The sequence below is a fragment of the Sciurus carolinensis genome, chromosome 3 (assembly GCF_902686445.1).
Source record: "Sciurus carolinensis chromosome 3, mSciCar1.2, whole genome shotgun sequence".
Taxonomy (NCBI): domain Eukaryota; kingdom Metazoa; phylum Chordata; class Mammalia; order Rodentia; family Sciuridae; genus Sciurus; species Sciurus carolinensis.
The window spans coordinates 80865844-80884535 of record NC_062215.1 but is presented as its reverse complement, the minus strand read 5'-3'; the positions used below and the strand labels follow the sequence as shown (position 1 = coordinate 80884535).

General features: G+C 40.4%; 1 protein-coding gene across 1 annotated transcript in view; it reads left to right on the top strand.

Moving 5' to 3' along the window:
* LOC124978891 (5-hydroxytryptamine receptor 5B) overlaps nucleotides 1-15035 on the top strand; it is a 36604-nt gene extending 21569 nt beyond the window's left edge. Inside the window, exon 2 of the mRNA XM_047542802.1 lies at nucleotides 13394-15035. Within this exon, the coding sequence (XP_047398758.1) occupies nucleotides 13394-13729 (336 nt within the window). The 3' untranslated portion in view covers nucleotides 13730-15035. The remainder of the gene's footprint in view (nucleotides 1-13393) is intronic.
* Nucleotides 15036-18692: the final 3657 nt, after the last annotated feature.

The following is an 18692-nucleotide window of genomic DNA, read 5'->3' as shown; positions in this document are numbered from 1 at the left end:
TGACAATGCAGAATCCATGCCTTGACAGCAGAGTACTTATGGGAATGGCGGGATAGAATATTTGAAGTTGAGACTTGATGGGAAATTCCAGTACATGGCCCCTATGCACACACAAGGTGATCAATAAGTATCTATGTATTTATCACCTGACAGTCTTGGTCTTTGATTAATTTTGGATAGAAAATTCCCAAACTACATACATTAGCTAAACTCATCTTTTAGGTCATGTCTCAGCAGGCAGAGAGAAACCCTACAGGCCAGGGACCAGAGAAACTGGGCAGGTCTCCACCTTTCCCTTCTTGTGTGGCCTTGGTCTTCCATCTCACTAACCTGTGCTCCTCCTTGTGCACAGGCTGGAAAGTGCCAGGTACTGCTGATTGTGTACATTCTACAGTTGTATTCTTGCCTACTGGATTAGTAGATTCTAAACCCTAGGTAAGAGATCTCTTGAGTGTGAGTGGTCATCAGACAGGTGTGCAGAGGGGCATCAAGGAAGACTGAGGAGAGATGAGATAATATAGGAAAGAAGGAGACTTAGGGGTGATCCCAGCACCAGTTAGTTGCCAGAGGCCCTAGAAGTTACGTAGGGAGACATAGATGCCCACTCCAAAAGCATCCCAAGCTTAAATAGGATCTTAAAATAATTCCATGGAATGCCACTGAGATCAGTTACTCTTACTTAAGGATGAAAAATAATACATAAGAGTATGGACTAGTTCAAAATACCCAAGTTTGACTTCCAACTCTAACAATAAGCAGCAGTGTGACCATGAACAAGAGTATTTAATCTCTCAGAGTATTTTCTCAACTGTGAAATGGGGAGAATAACACAGGTTGAGTATCCCTTATCTGAAATGCTTGGGACTAGAAGTGTCTAGCATTTTGGAGAACTTGTGTGTGTGTGCCTGTGTGTGTCTCCGTCTCTCTCTCCATGTAATATATATAATAATGTATATATTATATCTTATTTTTTCACTATTCTTGCAGAGCTGGAGATCAATCTCCTGGCCTCATGTGTGCCAGGAAAGTCCTATACCACCAAGTTATATCCCCAGCCCTATATCTCTACTTCACTAGGGTAACAAGGGTTTGGAATTTGCATTACATGGAGGAGAAACTCAAGTGCCTGGGTGGTCATTTAGTTCAGCTGAGCAATGACTGGGAAAGTGCCCATTAAGGAGTTTAGTGGGACGAAAATCACTCTCCACTTCTTCTCATGCTCTGTTAGTATTTCTGTCTCCTGAGAAGAGACTGCTAAGTATTCATGGAATGATTGCAGGACACCTATTTTCTCAGTCAGACTTCCTCTGATGACCTTCGATCTTCTGAGATGTGGGGTGGGTCAGGACTTCTTCCTCTAAAGGGGAAGGTAACCTGCAGCTCCTGCCTGTGCACTGGGAAACTCTGGAGGTCCACTAAAGAGGGGGCCCTGGCTGGTTGGCAGGCCTCAGCTGCCTCCTCAGAGGGCATGTTTGCCACAGCAGGGGATGGAGACGCTGATTGTTCTAATGCTGGGATGGCTCACCTTTTCATTCTCTTCCCTAGCAGCAGGTGGGGAGGAGGCCGGGTGTGCATTGGCACAGGAAGTCTACTTTTGCTCAAATTTTCATGATCTAATTCTAGAATGATTTAGTGATTTTCCCAATAAACAGACTTGGAGGGTCTTGGGAAGAGGGAGCAGACACTATTTGAAGGTAATGCTAAAAGCAGTCCTGACCTTGCATGAGTCAGGCCCCCTGGAAACAGATGCACTTGGTTAGCATCAGCCATCTTGCTCCAGGTGAGAGAAGAAGAGTTAATGTGCTGTGAACAATGTCAAGTGCCCCACAATCCCGTGGCAGTTCTGATGGTCGCTTCCAGTTGTGTCTGGAAGAAGACCTGGACACCATCGTTACCTGGGAGACTCTTACCTCTGTACATTCAGCAGCATCTGTGGTCATCACAAGCAGTGTTCCGAGAAGGAAGAAAGATGCAGATGCAGACCACATGGTTGTAAGGATAAACCATTAATTAAGCAAATATCTCCTGGGCACCTACCAGGCAGCAAGTGCTGTTGCCAGGTAGCTATTGTACTAAGAAAGCAGTTCTTCCCTTCCTTTACTTAGCTCCGCTCCTGAAGGAGTGAGGCATCCCATACTCCAACACACAAATTACCACGAAAGAGAAAAACTGTGTTACCAAAACAGGGAGCCGCAAATGAGTTCAGAGGATCAGGGGAGGCTCCTCTGAGTGGGATAGCAGGTTTTAAATTGAGGTCAGGCAGGTAAACAAGAGTTAACTGGAGAAGGAGGGTGAGAGGTGTGGATGGCAGCTAATTATTGCACAAAGGTATTTATAATTTCTTTAAATCCATTTGCCACAGGAATTCTACATGTTTTTTCAATATTAATGTTTACCGCCTGTCTCTGTAGCTGAAAACTTTGTGAGGGGCAGGTGATCCTTGTGTCTGCCTCTAGTCCTCATCTTAAGTATGGAACAGGTGAACACATGTGCCAGGGGCCATATGGGGCAGGGAAATGCATTTGTAATTCATATCTGTGACATTCTTGGAGGAGAGGGGACTTTCATTACCCGTTTTAGTCAGCCTCTTCACCGCTGTGACTTAAAAGACCTGACCAGAACAAAATGTAAAGGAGGAACAGTTTATTTGGGGGTTCATGGTTTCAGTGGTCTCTGTCCATAGACAGCCGGTGCTATTCCTCAGTGCTCAAGGTGAGGCTGAACATCATGGTGGAAGAGTGTGGCAGAGAGAAGCAGCTCACACGATGACCAGAAAGCAGAGAGACTTCACTCACCAGGTACAAATCTATACCCCAAAGTCATGCCCCCAATGCCCACCTCCTCCAGTTACCACTCATTAAATTCTATAAGGGGATTAATTCACTGATTAGGTTAAGGTTCTCACAACCCAATCATTTGTTCTCCAAACCCTTCTTGTATTGTTGCACATGTGAACTTTGGGGGATAGCTCACATCCAAACCGTAACATTACCCCACCTTATAGAAGGGGAAATAGGCTAGAGAGGCAGAGAAACTTGCAGGGACTTAAACCTGCATCTGACACCAGGACCCCTGATCTTATTATTTAGTCTTGTGAATTTGGACCATTATTCTGTCTCTCTGATGAATCTTTAGATCTGATCTTAACCTACATTTTCTGTAACTTTTTTGCCCAATATTTTTTGATGGATTATGGAATTAACACTTCTTGAATGAGGCTAGAGACGTGTTGAGCAAGAATGGAACGGCTTCATGTTGCTTTAACTGTACGTATTATGTTTTATTTATTAAATAAACTTGAGAGAAGTTTTAGTTTCACAGCAAAATTGGGTAAAAAGTATAGTGCCACTGTATATTCCCTGCGCCACCCAAAAAAACTTCTCCCACTATCAACATCCCTGTACCCCAGCACATTTATTAAAATCCACCTACATTGACAATCATTATGAAAGTTCATAGTTTACATTAGGGTTCACTGTGCTACATTCTATGAGTCTGGATGAATGTATAATGATAAATATCTACCATTGTAGTAGAAAACAATAGTTTTTCTGTCCTAAAAATTCTCAGTGCTCTACTATTGTGTCCCAACATCTGGCATTCAGTGATTTTTTTTTGCTGTACAGAACGTCAAATACTTGGAACCATTTTGTATGTAGTCTTTCAGATTGGCTTCTTTCACTTAGTAATGTGCTTTTGAGCTTCCATGTCTTTTCATTGCTTGATAGCTCACTTTTTTAGTGCAGCATAATATTCCCATTGTTTGGATATAAAACAGTTTATCCATTCCCTACCTTATTAAATCTCATCTTGGTTGCTTTCAAGTTTTAGCAATTATGAATAAAGCTGTCATAAACATCCATATGTAGGTATTTGTATGGACATAAGTTTTCAACTCCTGTGGCTAAATACTAAGAAGCACAATTGCTACCTTTTATGGTAAGAGTGTGTTTAGGTTTGTAAAAATAGAAAGAAAAGAAAAGAAAAAAAAAACCCACGAGTCTTCCAAAGTAATTGTACCATTTTGCATTCTCACAACAATGAATGAGCTCCACATTGTCACAATATTTAGGGTTATCTGCATTCTAGATTTTGGCCATTCCAATAGGCATGTAGTGGTATCTCATTATTTAGAGATGATTTCACAGATATCATGGAATGGAGCATCTTTTCCTATGGTTATATGTTATCTCTATTTAATTGGTGAGGTGTCTATAAAGGTTTTTTGGCCCATTTCTAAAACCAATTGTTCAGATTTTTATTGTTGTGTTTTAAGAGGTCTTTGTATATTTTTGATGACTGTCCTTTATCTGATGTGTCTTTTGCAAATATTTTCTCCCAGAGTGTGGTTTGTCTTTCAATTGACCTGACGATGTTTCTTGCAGATAAGAAAATTTTAATTTTAATGAAGTTGGTTTATCAGTTCTTTAATGGATTATGCCTTTGCTGCTACAGCTAAAAAGTCAACACTAAATCCAAGATCTAGGTCTTTTTGAGTTTTCTACTAGGCATTTTCTAGTTTTATGGTTAACATTTAGTGTACAAGTCATTTTCAGTTAAAGGGTATAAGTCTTAGGTCTAGATTCAGTTCCCTGCTGTGAATGCCTAGTTGTTTCCACATCATTCCTTGAAATGGCTCCTTTTATCCATTTTATTGCCCATGCTTTTGTCAATGACCAGCTGATCATGTTAATGTGGGTTTATTTCTGAGGTCTCTATTTTGTTATACCCATCTCCCATATTTGCCTAAAATTTCACTAGTACAGTGCTGTCTGTACTGCAGCTTTATGGTACGTCTTGGAGTTGGGTAATGTCAGTTCTCCAATTTTGTTCTTCAACACTGCATTGACTATTCTGGGTCTTTGCTTCTTCTGGAAGCTTTAGAATCAGTTTGGTGATATTCACAAAATAACTTTCTGGGGTTTGGGACTTTCATTTTTGGGACTGGGCTTTCATTAAATCTATAGGTCATGTTGGGAAGAACTGACATCTTGACAATATCGAGGCTTCCTATCCATGAACATTTATTTAGTTCTTTGATTTCTTTCATTAGTATCCTACGGTTTTCTTCATACAGATTTTATGCATGTTTTGTTAAATTTATATCTAAGTAAGATTTCTGCTGCAAAATCTGCTATAAGCGTAATGGATCTTATTTTATATATATATATATGTCTTGATGATTTCTCTTGTTTTTAGAGTTCTATCTTGTACTTTTGACATTTTACTATAATACACCCTGGAAGTCTGTTTTGATTGAATCTAGTTAAGGTTCTTTGAGATTCTCAATTCTGGGTGTCTACATTTCTTGGATGATTTAGGAAGGTTTAAGCTGTTATTCTGTGAAATACGTTTTCTCTCACCTCATCCCCTTTTTGACATATCAGACCAGATTAATTCAAAGACATTATGTTCAGAAATTATTTTCTTGTGCTTGTTCCCGTCACTGGGGAAGCTCTCTATTGTATTTTTATTTCATTAATTGGAGATTTCAGTGATTTCTATTTCTTTGGTGAACCTCTCATTCACATCCCAAGTTTTCTTATTTCTTTGTACTGTTTACTTATATCCTCTTGCATGTTCATTTCTCCCAATTTTACACAGTAGCTTTTTTAAGAAAAGTTTTTTTTTCTTTTAATTTAGATATGTCAGTTGGGTGCTTTGTCTTTGGTTATAGGGAAGCTCAAAAACAGCTTTTGTGTGATTTCTTCCTCTTGGATTGATGTCAGTAGTGTCCGAGTTCCTCAATATCTAAACTGCAGCAATTCGTGAAGACAGTTAAACTATACAGGTTTGCAATGGGTGTAGGCTTTCAAAGAGTTGAGCCCTGATGACACTGGGGCTTGTAGTGGCAGCTGACTGTCTTGGTGGTACAGAAGGTGAAAAGGACTCTCTCCAGGTCCCTCAGAGCAAGTGCAGGTTATGCCAAGGGTTGTGGCACCAACAGGCATTTTTCCTGAGCTACAGAATGTAAAGAAAACCCTTCCCAGACTCTCAGGGTGAATGTGGGAGAAGCTCAAGCCTGTGGCACCAGCAGCCACAGCTCTGGAGGGCCTGCTTGTTAAGCACAGGGGGGCTGGGATCTGTGACACTTGTAACCATGGACTCAAGGTTTTGGAACACAAAGTAACCTTCTTTAAGTCCCATGGGGTGATTCCAGTTGGCGCTGGGACTTGTAGTGCTGTTAGGTGTTTTTGTGGAACAATGACACTCAGATGATACCTTCTTCAGGCCCCAGTGGACAAGTGGTGCCAAGCTTTTGACACCAGCATTTGTAGTCTAGCCTATGGGCTATGGAGATGGTCCCTAGGTTATATGGGGCATGTGCAGGTCATGTTTGGGCATGACACTGGTATCCACATTTCTTGAGATGTAGGACAGGAATGAAACCTTCCCTGGATTCTGCGGGCTGAGCCTGGGGGATGCTAGTGTTTGTGGCTTTGGTATCTGTGGTCCTGGAGCTGCAGGGCATGGGTGGGAATATCCCTAGGTCATGTGGAGAAAGCTTTTGGGAATGAGGCTTGTAGTATTAGTATTTATAGTGAACACAGATGTGCCTTTCCTCTGGGCCCTAGGGACAAATATGAGTAATGATGAACTTTTTGCACTAGCAGCTGCAGTCCCAAGGTTGCAGACTAGGAAGGAAAACTTTTCTAGATCCTTCCAAGGTGATTTAGATGTTAGCAGTGTTGGGGTCACTGGTTGCCATATTCCTGCAATTGTGGGGCTTGGCTGGGAACTTTCCCAACTCCCAGGGGATAGGAGTGGGTAAAGCAGGGCTTTGCAACAGTGGCTATGGTCCCTAGGTTGGGGACTAAAGAGGAGACCTTCCCTCATACCCACACAGCAAACCCAGGTGGGACTCACATCTGTGGCTACAGTAGTCACTGATTGGGAAGTTGCAGGAAGCTATAGGGGGCTCACTGGCCCAACTCCTGGTAGAGGGAATCGTTCAGCTGCCAGTCTGTAAGCCAAGATGGCATTTAGTAGTGGCTGCTTTGGTAGTTTGAGTGCTGGGGGACGTCCAAAGTAAGTACTTCCTTGGAACAGAAGAATCAGTTTTAGACCAACCACATCTCCAAACTGGATTTAAAACTTGTAAGTACTGTGGAATTCTCTGGCAGTTCAGAGACTTGCTATGTTGGGACCCTCACCCCATGCTGAGAAGCTCCAGCTGAGGTTACAAATTGCTTTGTTCTTGGTTCTAGAAAAGGCTGCTTTTCTGTCTCTCCATGGTATTTTGGGGTTCCTATTACTTCTATGCTAATTTCCAGAGTTTTCCCTCTCATTCTCCTCAAAATATTTTACTGCTCTGACCCTTTTCTGTGGCAGAGTTGCACTGAGGGTATCCAGCCATCCATCTATCCATCTTGGTTCCTTCCCCAGACTGTTTATTTCTTATTGAGTGACTTTTGGTAGCTCATGTCTTTTAAGAGATTAGTACATTTCATCTAGGTTATCATCTAGGTTATCTGTGGGAACAGAGTTGTTCACAGTATTCCCTTATTGTCCTTTTAATGTACATAGGGACTGTAGTGATATCCCCTCTTTTATTTCTGATATTAGTAATGTATGTCCTTTTTTTTTTTAACCTGTCTAGAAGAAAGTTGATTTTATCTTTTGAAAGAACCAGAGTTTGGTATCATTGATTTTTCTCCATTAATATCCTATCTCCAGTCATTGGTTTTTCCTTTAATTTTTATTTCTTTCCTTCTTGTTTTGGATTTAATGTGCTCTTTCCATCTGGTTTCCTAAGAAATTTAGATGAATGATTTTGAATATTTTTTATTTCCTAATATATGCATTCAGTGTTGTAAATTTCCCTCTAAGCACTACTTTTACTGCATCACATGAATTTTGATAAATTTTCTTTTCATTTAGTTTAAAAGATTTTTTAAAAGATCTCTTCCATCTGTATGTTATGTGTTTCTTCATGTATTTGAGGATTTGCCAACTACTTTGATTCTAATTTAATTCTTCTGTGGTCTGAGGCCAGATATTCTCCAATTTTTACTCTTAAATTTTTAAGGTGTTTATGGCCTATGTGGTCTACCTTGACTGTTCCACGCGAGCTGGACGGGAAGGTGAAATCTGCTGTTGTTAAGAGTCTGGATCCACTTGATGGTTGGTACACTTGAATTCAGCTATATCCTGACTGATTTTTCTGCCTGTTGGATCTGTTCATTTTTTTGACAGACAGATTTTGAAGTCCTCCAAATAGAACTGAAAGGAGAAATGATGAATTATATCACAATTATATCGTTTTTTGCCTTACATATTTTGATGTTCCATTGTTAAGCACTTACACATTAAGGGTCGTAACAGATTTTTGGAGTACTGATCCTGTTATTAAGCAGCGCTCCTCTCCATTACCGTAACTTTCTTGCTTTAAAGTGTACTCTGTCTGAAATATACCCACTCCTACTATTTTTGGCAGGGAGTACTAGAGAATGAACCTAGGGCTGCTTTACTAACAGGTAACATCACCGGTCCTTTATTTATTTTATTTTGAGGCTAAGTTGCTGAGGCTGGCCTCGAACTTGCTCTCCTCCTACCTTAGTTTCCCAAGTTCCTGGGGTTACAGATGTGTGCCCCCATATCTGACTTCCTGCTTTCTTTTGGTTATTGTTAGTATGGTGTTATTTGTCTCATCCCTTTAAATCTATATATGGCTTTATATTTAAAGCTCTTTTCTTACAGACAATTTATAGTTTGGTTTTATTTTTTGGTCTACTCCGACAATCTCTTGTAATTGATGTATTCAGAACACTGATGTTTTGTGATCAGTGACACAGTTGGATTAGTATTTATATTTGCTATGGTCTTCTATTTGTTACTCTTGTTCTTTGTTCCTTTTTGTCTTGTCCTTTTTCTGCCTTTTGTAGTTTAAATGGGAATTTTATGGTTTTATTTCCTCTCTCTTAGCACATCAGGTAAATTTGATTAATTTTTTTTTTTTAGTGGTTCTTCTTGAGTTTACAGTGTACATTTACAACCAATCCTAGTCCAATGTTAAATAATACTCTACCATTTCATGGGTAAGTGCACCTACTTTTTGATAACAAAACAATTGTAATTCTTCATTCTTTCATTCTTTGCATCGCTATTTTCATTTGTTTAACTTACACATTAGCATAAAATGTGTATGTATACAATTGAAAACAATATTGTTGTTTTTAAAAATTTTTTACAGACTGCATTTTGATTCATTGTACACAAATGGGGTACATCATTTTGCTTCTATGGTTGTACATGATGTACATTCATACCATTCGTGTAATCATACATGTACATAGGGTAATGATGTCTGTCTCATTCCACCATTTCTCATACCCCCTCCCTCTCATTTCCTTCTACATAATCTAAAGTTCCTCCATTTTTCTCTCACCCCCACCCCCCACCCCTATTATATATCATCATCCACTTATCAGGGAAAACATTCGGCCTTTGTTTTTTTGGGATTGGCTTATTTCACTTAGCATGATATTCTCCAATTCCACTATTGTGAACAAACTTACCCGATAGCTCAAATAAAATAGGTTTTATTTTGCCTTCATTTATTCCTTCTCTGTGCTTTCCTATTAATTTTTTATTTTAATTTGTTATACATGACAGAATGCATTTATGCATTTTGATAGGTCAGACATAAATGGAGTGTAATCCCTTTATGCAAATCCAAGTTTCCAACCTATATGATTTCCTAAGAACTTTTAAAAACACTTCTTGCAAGGCATTTCTATTGGAAATAAAACTCCTCAGTCTTTTTCACTTTTAACAGGCAATTGTGTAAATTCTAGTTTTTCCCCTTTTCCTCATTCAACACATTTCAATACTTCAATTCACTCTTTGTGCTTGTATAGTTTCTGAGAGGTCAGATGTACTTTATCTTTGCTCCTCTAGAGGTAAGGTGTTTTGTTTCCTTAGGCTTCTTTAAAGATTTTGTTTTTCTGCAGGTTAAATATGAGAGGTCTCACGTATGTATTTGTTTGGTATTTTTCTTGTTTGGTGTTCTTTGATCTTTCTAGAACTGTGGTTTTCTATCTAACATTAATTAAGGGAAATTCTCAGCAATTATTGTTTCAAATATTTCTTCCTTCTGTTCCTCTTTCTTCACTTTCTGGTATTGCATTACAATTATATTATATCTTTCGCAGTTGTCCCAATTTTTTGACAGTCTATTTCCCTTCCCTGCCCTCAGTCTTTTTTCCCTTTGTTTTTCTGTTCTGGAAGCTGCAATTGTCCTAGCCCAAGCTCAGAGATCCTTTCCTTAGCTATGTGTAGTCTACTAATGAGCCCATCAAAGCCATTCTTCATTTATGATACAGCTTTTTGAACTCTTTATCATTTTTTTTTCTTTATTTTTTTTAATGTAAACAAATGGGATACATGTTGTTTCTCTGTTTGTACATGGCGTAAAGGCATACCATTTGTGTAATCATAAATTTACATAGGGTAATGTTGTTTGATTCATTCTGTTATTTTTTCCCTTCCCCCCCACCCCTCCCACCCCTTTTTTCCCTCTATACAGTCCTTCCTTCCTCCATTCTTGCCCCCCTCCCTAACCCTAACTCTAACCCTAACACTAACCCCTTCCACGCCCCATTATGTGTCATCATCCACTTATTAGCGATATCATTCGTCCTTTGGTTTTTTGAGATTGGCTTATCTCACTTAGCATGATATTCTCCAATTTCATCCATTTGCCTGCAAATGCCATAATTTTATCATTCTTTATGACTGAGTAATATTCCATTGTATATATATACCACAGTTTCTTTATCCATTCATCAATTGAAGGACATCTAGGTTGGTTCCACAATCTGGCTATTGTGAACTGTCTTTATCGTTTCTTGTTTTTCTTTTTTCCATGTTTTGTATTGGTGCATCACAGTTGTATATAATAGCAGGATTTGTTGATACACAGTCATACATGCACACAATATAACAACATAATTTAGCCAGTATCACTCCTCAGCATTTCCCCTTTTCCTCTCCTTCTCTCTCCCCATGGTCCTTTCCTTTATTCTACTGATCTCCTTTCAATTTTCATAAGATTTCCCACCCCAGCCAACTGTCTTTCTATTTCTTTTCTCTCATGTGGAAGCTAAAGAGGAAAAACATATGACACTTAACCTTCTGAGTTTGGCTTATTTTGCTTAACACAATGGTCTTAAGTACCATCCATTTTCCTGCAAATGACATAATTTCATTTTTTTTATGGATGCATAAAACTCCATTGTATATACACAGCATATTTTCTTTATCCATTCGTTCATTGATGGATATGTAGGCTTGTTCCATAGTTGGGCTATTTTGAATCATGGGGCTATAAACATGGGTATGCATGTATCACTACTGAAGGGTTATGGAAAATAATATTCCTACAAACAGCTCCCCAAGAAAATGGAGAGATGGTGTGGCTTCGAAGGAGGGAGGAGAAAATTGGCCAAACATTAAACCTCTCCCAAAGCACTCTGTCCTAAATAACAATGGGCCTTGGGGGGAAGGGAAGGATACTGACTGCTGGGTCCTAAACCTTGACCTTTCCCCATGGCAAATTAGTCCTAAATAACAGTGCGCAAGATCTGAGTACTCATCCCTCAGGATCTGGACTCTTATCTCCCCGGATAATAATGAGTTTCAATCTTTTTACAACAACCCTCCTAAATTAAAGTTTTAACTTGTTCACCTAGCCCCTGACGGTACACAACTTCCAATGATTACATTGTTGTACCCTATAAAACCAAAATCCCCTCTGTAACTGATGGCCACTTTCCCCATCCAGAAAATGGGTCTAAATGGTACCCGAGTCCATGAAGGAATAAAGGCTTCTCTGAATCCACTGAGGTCTGTTCCCCCTTCTTTTGCACTTACAACTATCGTATATTGACTTTAATTCTTTAGGATAAATACCAAGGAGTGGTATAGCTGGGTTATATGGTAGTTCCATTCCATAGTGGTTGTACTGATTTATAATCCCACCAATAGTGTAAAAGCGTTCCTTTTTCTCCACATCCTCTCCAGCATTTATTATTGTTTGTATTCTTGATGACTACCATTCTGACTGAATTGAAAGTAAATCTGTGTAGTTTGGTTTGCATTTCCCTAATTGCTGATGATGAACATCGTTTCATATATTTACTGGCCATTTGTATTTCTTCTTTTGAGAAGTGTCTGTTTGGTTCATTTGCCCATTTATTAATTTGTTTTTTTTGGGGGGGTGCTGTTTGAGTTCTATATATACTCTATACTCTGTCAGAAGGTAACTAGTGAAGGCCTTCTCCCATTCAGTAAGTTCTGTTTTTAAATTCTTGTTTCTTTGTTGTGCGGAAGCTTTTTAATTTAATGCCATCCCATTTATTAACTCATGGCATTATTTCCTGAGCTTCTGGAGTCCTATTGAGAAACTCGTTGTCTGTACCTATATGCTGGAGTATTCACCCTATGTTTTCTTCTATGAGTTCTAGCTTTTTTTTTTTTTAATTATTTCTTACAATTTCCCTTTGCCGAGATTATCCATTCTACATTTGCTATTAAAGTCCTTAGTGTATTATAGTTAAAAAAAATTCTGGTCTGGTAATTCCAGCATTTTGGTCACATATAGTTCTTGATCTGATCTTGCCAAGTCTCTTCAAACTGCCTTTTGACTTTTGGTTTTGTAATTGTGGAAAGGTGAGCATGATACAATGGGTAAGGGAACTGTGATAAACAGTAAGGTTTGCGGGGGCCAGAAGCATTCTAAATTCCTATGATTAGGTATTAGTCTTTTGGGGGTTCTGTGTCCCTGGACCATGAACTTCACAGGTACTTCTCAGTCCCACCTTCTCCTCAGTTGGGGCATAAGGTTGGAGGGTGCTGGAGTTGGGTATTTCCCTTCTCCCAGGTAGATTAGCTCTGATAAACCACAACAGCTTAGGCTCTGATAAAGGAGCTCCTCACGAGGGCAGTGCTTGTTAAGAAGAGAATAATCCAATGTATTTTGAAATGGATCCTCTTGCATTTCCCTCCATTTGCAGGAAGCAAGAGTTGATTTTTCTCCAGTATGTGTTATGAGGACCTAGTATGGCTCCTGGAGGTAATAAAACTTACAAAAGTATTCCCCCCCGCACCCCTCCTCTTAAGGAATTTTTGACTCCGGGATTTGTACACACTGAGCTGCCAGCAATTTTTCAATTAGAGTTCCTTTTATTACCCTGCACTGGTTCCTGCAGTGCCTTCTGCTATTGATTTCTGTTCGAGTAAGCTGTGATTCCTGTTTTCACCTGTCTTTCCCACTTTTGGAGCTGTATTTAGCTCTGTGAACCTACTTCTCTGAAAGATCTAAGAATTTTTTCAGTTTGTTCAACTTTTTCCTTGTTCTATATTTTTAATTCCACATTTTCTTTTTTCCAAGGTGAAGGAGGCACCTCCCAAGGCCGAGACGGTGTTCACAGCACGTTGCCGAGCAACTGTGACCTTTCAGACCAGTGGAGACTCCTGGCGGGAGCAGAAGGAGAAGCGAGCAGCCATGATGGTGGGGATTCTGATTGGTGTGTTTGTACTGTGCTGGATCCCCTTCTTCCTGGCGGAGCTCATCAGCCCCCTTTGTGCCTGCAGCTTACCCCCCATCTGGAAAAGCATATTCCTGTGGCTTGGCTACTCCAATTCTTTTTTCAACCCCTTGATTTACACAGCTTTTAATAAGAACTATAACAATGCTTTTAAGAGCCTCTTTACCAAGCAGAGATAAAAGGGATTGGAGAGAAATGGGGAGACAGGGGAAAAGGAACTCATATCTCCCCTCTTCACCAGTGATCTGGGAGCTGACCCTCCATAGCTGAGTAGTAATGACATTTTGAGAGTCATATTATTGGGCCTAGAATGTGGAAGCAGCAGTGTCAAATGCTCTCACAAAGGAAGGACAGCAAATATACGGCCAGCATAAAACTGCCTTCTTCCCGTACACATGGCAGACATTGCTAATGGATCATGGTACCTTTCCCCATAGAGCAGGATTTCACTCAGAATTCTTCAGGACTGTACTTTAGTTAGTTATTGCTAATTGGTTAGAACGGACACGAGAGTCAAAGTTGATTTGACTCCTCTTTGTTTAATACTCCATTCCTCAGTGAGGATATCAAGCCTCTTGGGAGACTCTCTGCTTTGGGAGTCCCACCCTTTATTCACTGGACTCAGCTTACCTTCTTCAAGACTCTCACATATCCCCCGAGGGCCCTGTATTCCAATTTGCAAGAAAATGAGGATCATTTAAAGTTTTAAGTATTCAGTGCAACCCATACCAACTGAACCAGACTCTCAAAGTGGTACACTGGTGATGTATGTATGACATTCTCTCAATTTTCTTTTTTTAAAATCAGTGAGAGATTGTTTCCATCACCTTTTTTGCTGCTGCAACCGAAAAGACCTGACAAGGACAATTAGCGGAGGAAGGTTATTTTGAGGATCAAGATTTCAGAGGTCTCAGTTCATAGACAGCCAGTTCTAGTCCTTGAGGTGAGGCAGAACATCGTGCTGATGAGCATGGTGGAGGAAAATAGCTGGGGACGTGACTCCAGGAAGCAGAACGAGCAAGAACCCTTAAGGACAAAATATATACCCAAAGTCATGCTTCCAGGGACCCATCTCCTCCAGCCACACCCTGCCTGCCTATAGTTACAACTCAGTTAATCCCAATCAGTGGATTAATGCACTGAATAGGCTAAAGCTCTCATAACCCAATCATTTTTCCTCTAAACCTTCTTGAATTGTCTCACATATGAGCTTTTGGAGGACACCCCACATGTAAACCATAACAGATGCTGCTGGATTCTTAGGTTGCTTTTTAGACTAATTAAACTGGAATTTCTGGGGGATGAACAAACAGCAGCACTTCTTAAAGCTTGTCATATGATTCCAGTGTGTGGACAGAGTAAAGCCCTGGTGAGGTCTTTTCTTTGCTTCTTTACAACAAGGAAGGAGAACAACGAGAAATGTTCCCATATTACTTCACCATACTGACTTGTATGTATAATAAAAACACCTTTGAGGCATTCCTGTCTAGGCTCCGGGTCATTTTTGTGATGCACACAGAAGGAAAATGATGCCTGTTATAGGATTACAAAACACCACCAACAAAACCTCTAGGCTGAGTTAATTAACGTGACTGAAAGACACCAAGAGTAACCTTCAGTAATGTTCTTAGTAACTGTATGCAACTATAAAATCCTGGTGGAACATAGCAACAAGACTTTATTTCTTGCTCATTTGTCTATGGCTTTTCTGTGGTTTCAGTGATTTCAGCTGGAATCTTCTGGTCTTGAAAGCTGCAGATTAGGGTTAGGTCTGTACCATGTACCCCTCATACTCTTTGCAACAAGAATCTTCTCAAGAGAGAAAGGCAAAAGGATAGGCCACACAAACACCTTTTCAAAACTGTCAACAGTTTTAGTCAGTTTTTTGGTCACTGTGACCAAGAATAACTTAAAGGAAGAAAAGATTATTTTAACTCATGATTTCAGAGGTTCAGTCCATGGTTGGTCAATTATATAGCTCTGGGCCTAACGTGAGGCAGAACATCATGGCAGAAGGGCATGGTAGAGAAACAGTCCAGGACATGGCAACCAGGAAGAAAAGAGCAAGTTCTGCTCACCAGGGACAAAATATAAACCCCAAAGGTATGTCCCAAGTAACCTACTTCCTCCAGTCCCACCACACTTGCCTATGGTTACCACCCAGTTAATATCAGTGGATCAACCCACTGATTAGGTTAAGGCTCTCTTAACCCAATCATTTCACCTCTGAATGTTCTTGCATTGTCTCACATCTCATATCTAAACCACAATCCCAAAGTGAAGGGATGGAGAAGCACATTACAGTGTCATAACGAAGGTATCTACTATGAGGGATCTGATGAATATCAACCAGTAATTCAATGCTCAGCAATGCTTTTAAAAAAGCAGAACAGGAAAAAATCAGCCTTGTGTGATAGCACACATTGTAATCCCAGTGGCTGGGGAGGCTGAGACAGGGGGATTGCAAATCAAGGACAGCCTATGCAAATGAGACCCTGTCTCAAAAAGAGCTGGGGATTATAGCTTGGTGGTAAAGAACTCCTGGGTTCAATTCCCAGCACCAGAAAAAAAAAAGTGTAATACAGAAAGCATGACTCCTGTGAAACATTCGTTTCAGGTGTATTTTCATCAGGATTTTTTTTTTTTTTTTTTTTGGTATCAGGGGATTGAACCCAGGAGTGCTTAACTATCAGGTCACATCCCAGACCTGTTTTTTTTGAGGTAGGGTCTCACTAAGTTCCTTAGGGCCTTGTTAAGTTGCTGAGGCTGGAGTTGAGCTTGCAATCTTCCTGCCTCAGCCTCCCCAGCCACTGGGATTATAGGAATGTGCCACCATGCCTGGTTTATCTGGGTTCCCTGCAGCCTGTAGGCAACACAGCCTCCAGAAAGATCCCTATTAAAAGGAGGGCAGAACACATCACTTTTCTTCTTAAAATCCTCCCGTAGCATACCACACGGATTCCCTCAGAGTCACCAAGCTCACCTGGGTATGCTTCTACCAGGGCCTTTACACTTGATTGTTCCTCTGCCTGGAAGTTTCCTCACCCAGGTCTCACTCATCAGTCAGAGAGGTTTTCCCCAGCTTCTCAATATAAAATTGTCACCAGACCAAACCAGAAACTCCTGATCCTCTTCACTGATTTAATCAGTATGTTGAAGAAACATCTAACTTACATATTTCTTACATAAATATGTCTTGCCCACTGGATAGAAGCTTCTAGGAAGGTAGGTTCTCTTTTCTGCATTGTTCACTGCTGTATTTCGTGTTTGACAGAGTAGAAACTCATATTTGTTGGTTGAATGCACCAGTTAACAGGAATTTTTCTCATTGAACAAGAACATGGAAGCAAGTGGATCCCAAGTTGGTTCAGAAGCTCATCATGCTTTCAGGGAACCTGGCTCTTTCCATCTTTTCACTTGGTCAAGCTCAATGTTTGGATGGTGAAGTTGCTCAAATCTTGTCATTTCCTTGACAATGTAAATAAACAGAAAGGGTTGGCAGAAGTTCTCCTTACGCAACTCTTGCTGGTTATGAGCAGGAAAGTCTTTCTGGGAATTCTTAGCAGTCTTCCACTGTTGGTCATAACTGGGTCAGACATCTATTTATAAATCAACCTTGGAAAGCCAAAAGGGGATTCTCAAGACTTTTAGAACAGCTGTGATGATGTTCTCCTGGAGTTGAACAAAACCAGAGTTCTGTTGGTAAAGAAAGTGGTGGTGTACACCTGTAATGCCAATTGGCATTACTTGGGAGGCTGAAGCAGGAGGACCAAAGTTCAAGGCAAGACTTAGCAAGTTGGTGAGGCTGTCTCAAAAAATAAAAAGGGCTGGGGATTTAGGTCAGTGGTAAAGCATCCCTAGGTTCAATACCCGGTGCCCTCCCACACCAAAAAATAAGGGTGGGAAGGATCACTCACAGCAGGTTTCCATCCACGATAGCATGGTTTCTCGAGGATGCTAACAGTTCCCAGTGGGCCATGGCTCAGAGTTATCATCCCCATCTTCTGTCCTCCAAAAGTCAGGAACTGCAATTGCACTGGGATCCTCATGACATGCAGGCAACCCTACAACAGACTCAGTCTCTTTTGAGGGCTCAGCTACTTCACAGTTCATTTTCTACCCCTGTCCCTCTCCCTGCCAGGCCAACACACTCACAAAGTGGGTAGAAATGCTAGTCAAATTTCTGATGCTGTGAAAAAATACCTGTGAAAATCAACAGGAAGGAGGAAAGATTTAATTTGGCTCAGTTTCATAGGTTTCAGTCCATGATTGGCTCCTTTGTTTCTGGGCTTGTGGTGAGGCAGAACATCAAGACAGAAGGACATGTCAGAGCAAAGCTATTCATCTCATGTTGGCCAGGAAGTAGAGAGAGAGGTGGGAAGGGGCCAGAGACAAGATATAGTCTCCAAAGGTATGTCCCCAGTCACCTACTTCCTCCAACTGGGCCCCACCTCCTAATAGCCCATTCAGTTATAAACGAATCGATGGTTTAATACATTGATGAGGCGAGTGCCCTCATGATCCAATCACTTCCCAAAGCCCCACCCCTGAACACTGCTGCATTCAGGATCAAGTGTGCAACACATGAGTCTTGGGGACTCTTCATACCAAACCATAACAGTACAGAACCTGCCTCTCAGCATTTCACCTCCTCAAAGCTGTTACATCAGAAGAAGACAGATCCTTCCACATAGGCCAATTACCACCAAGACTCAAGCAAGAGATGGTATTACTGCTTCTGACTCATGGGCTTTCTCTTAAGACAGTACATTTATGGAACTAGAATCCTTTATTTTTTTTTTTGAAAACTAAACCAAATTAAAATTTAGAAACTTTATTTTTGAATAGATAATACATGTACATGGTACAAAATTCAAAAGGTACAAAAGGTATACAGTGAAAAGTCACGCCCACCCCTCTTCCCAGAGGCAACCAAGACTGCCAGGTTGCTGTATAACCTCCCAGAGATATTCTATGCATATGCAAGCAGACATGACTTAGACGTGAGTGTATGAGCACACAAATATACACACACAATTCATAGACATACATTTTTTTTTCCATTCCAAACACTAGTATACCATGTGCCATTTTTCCCCACTAAACCATGCATCTTGAAGATCATTTCATGGAGAACACAAA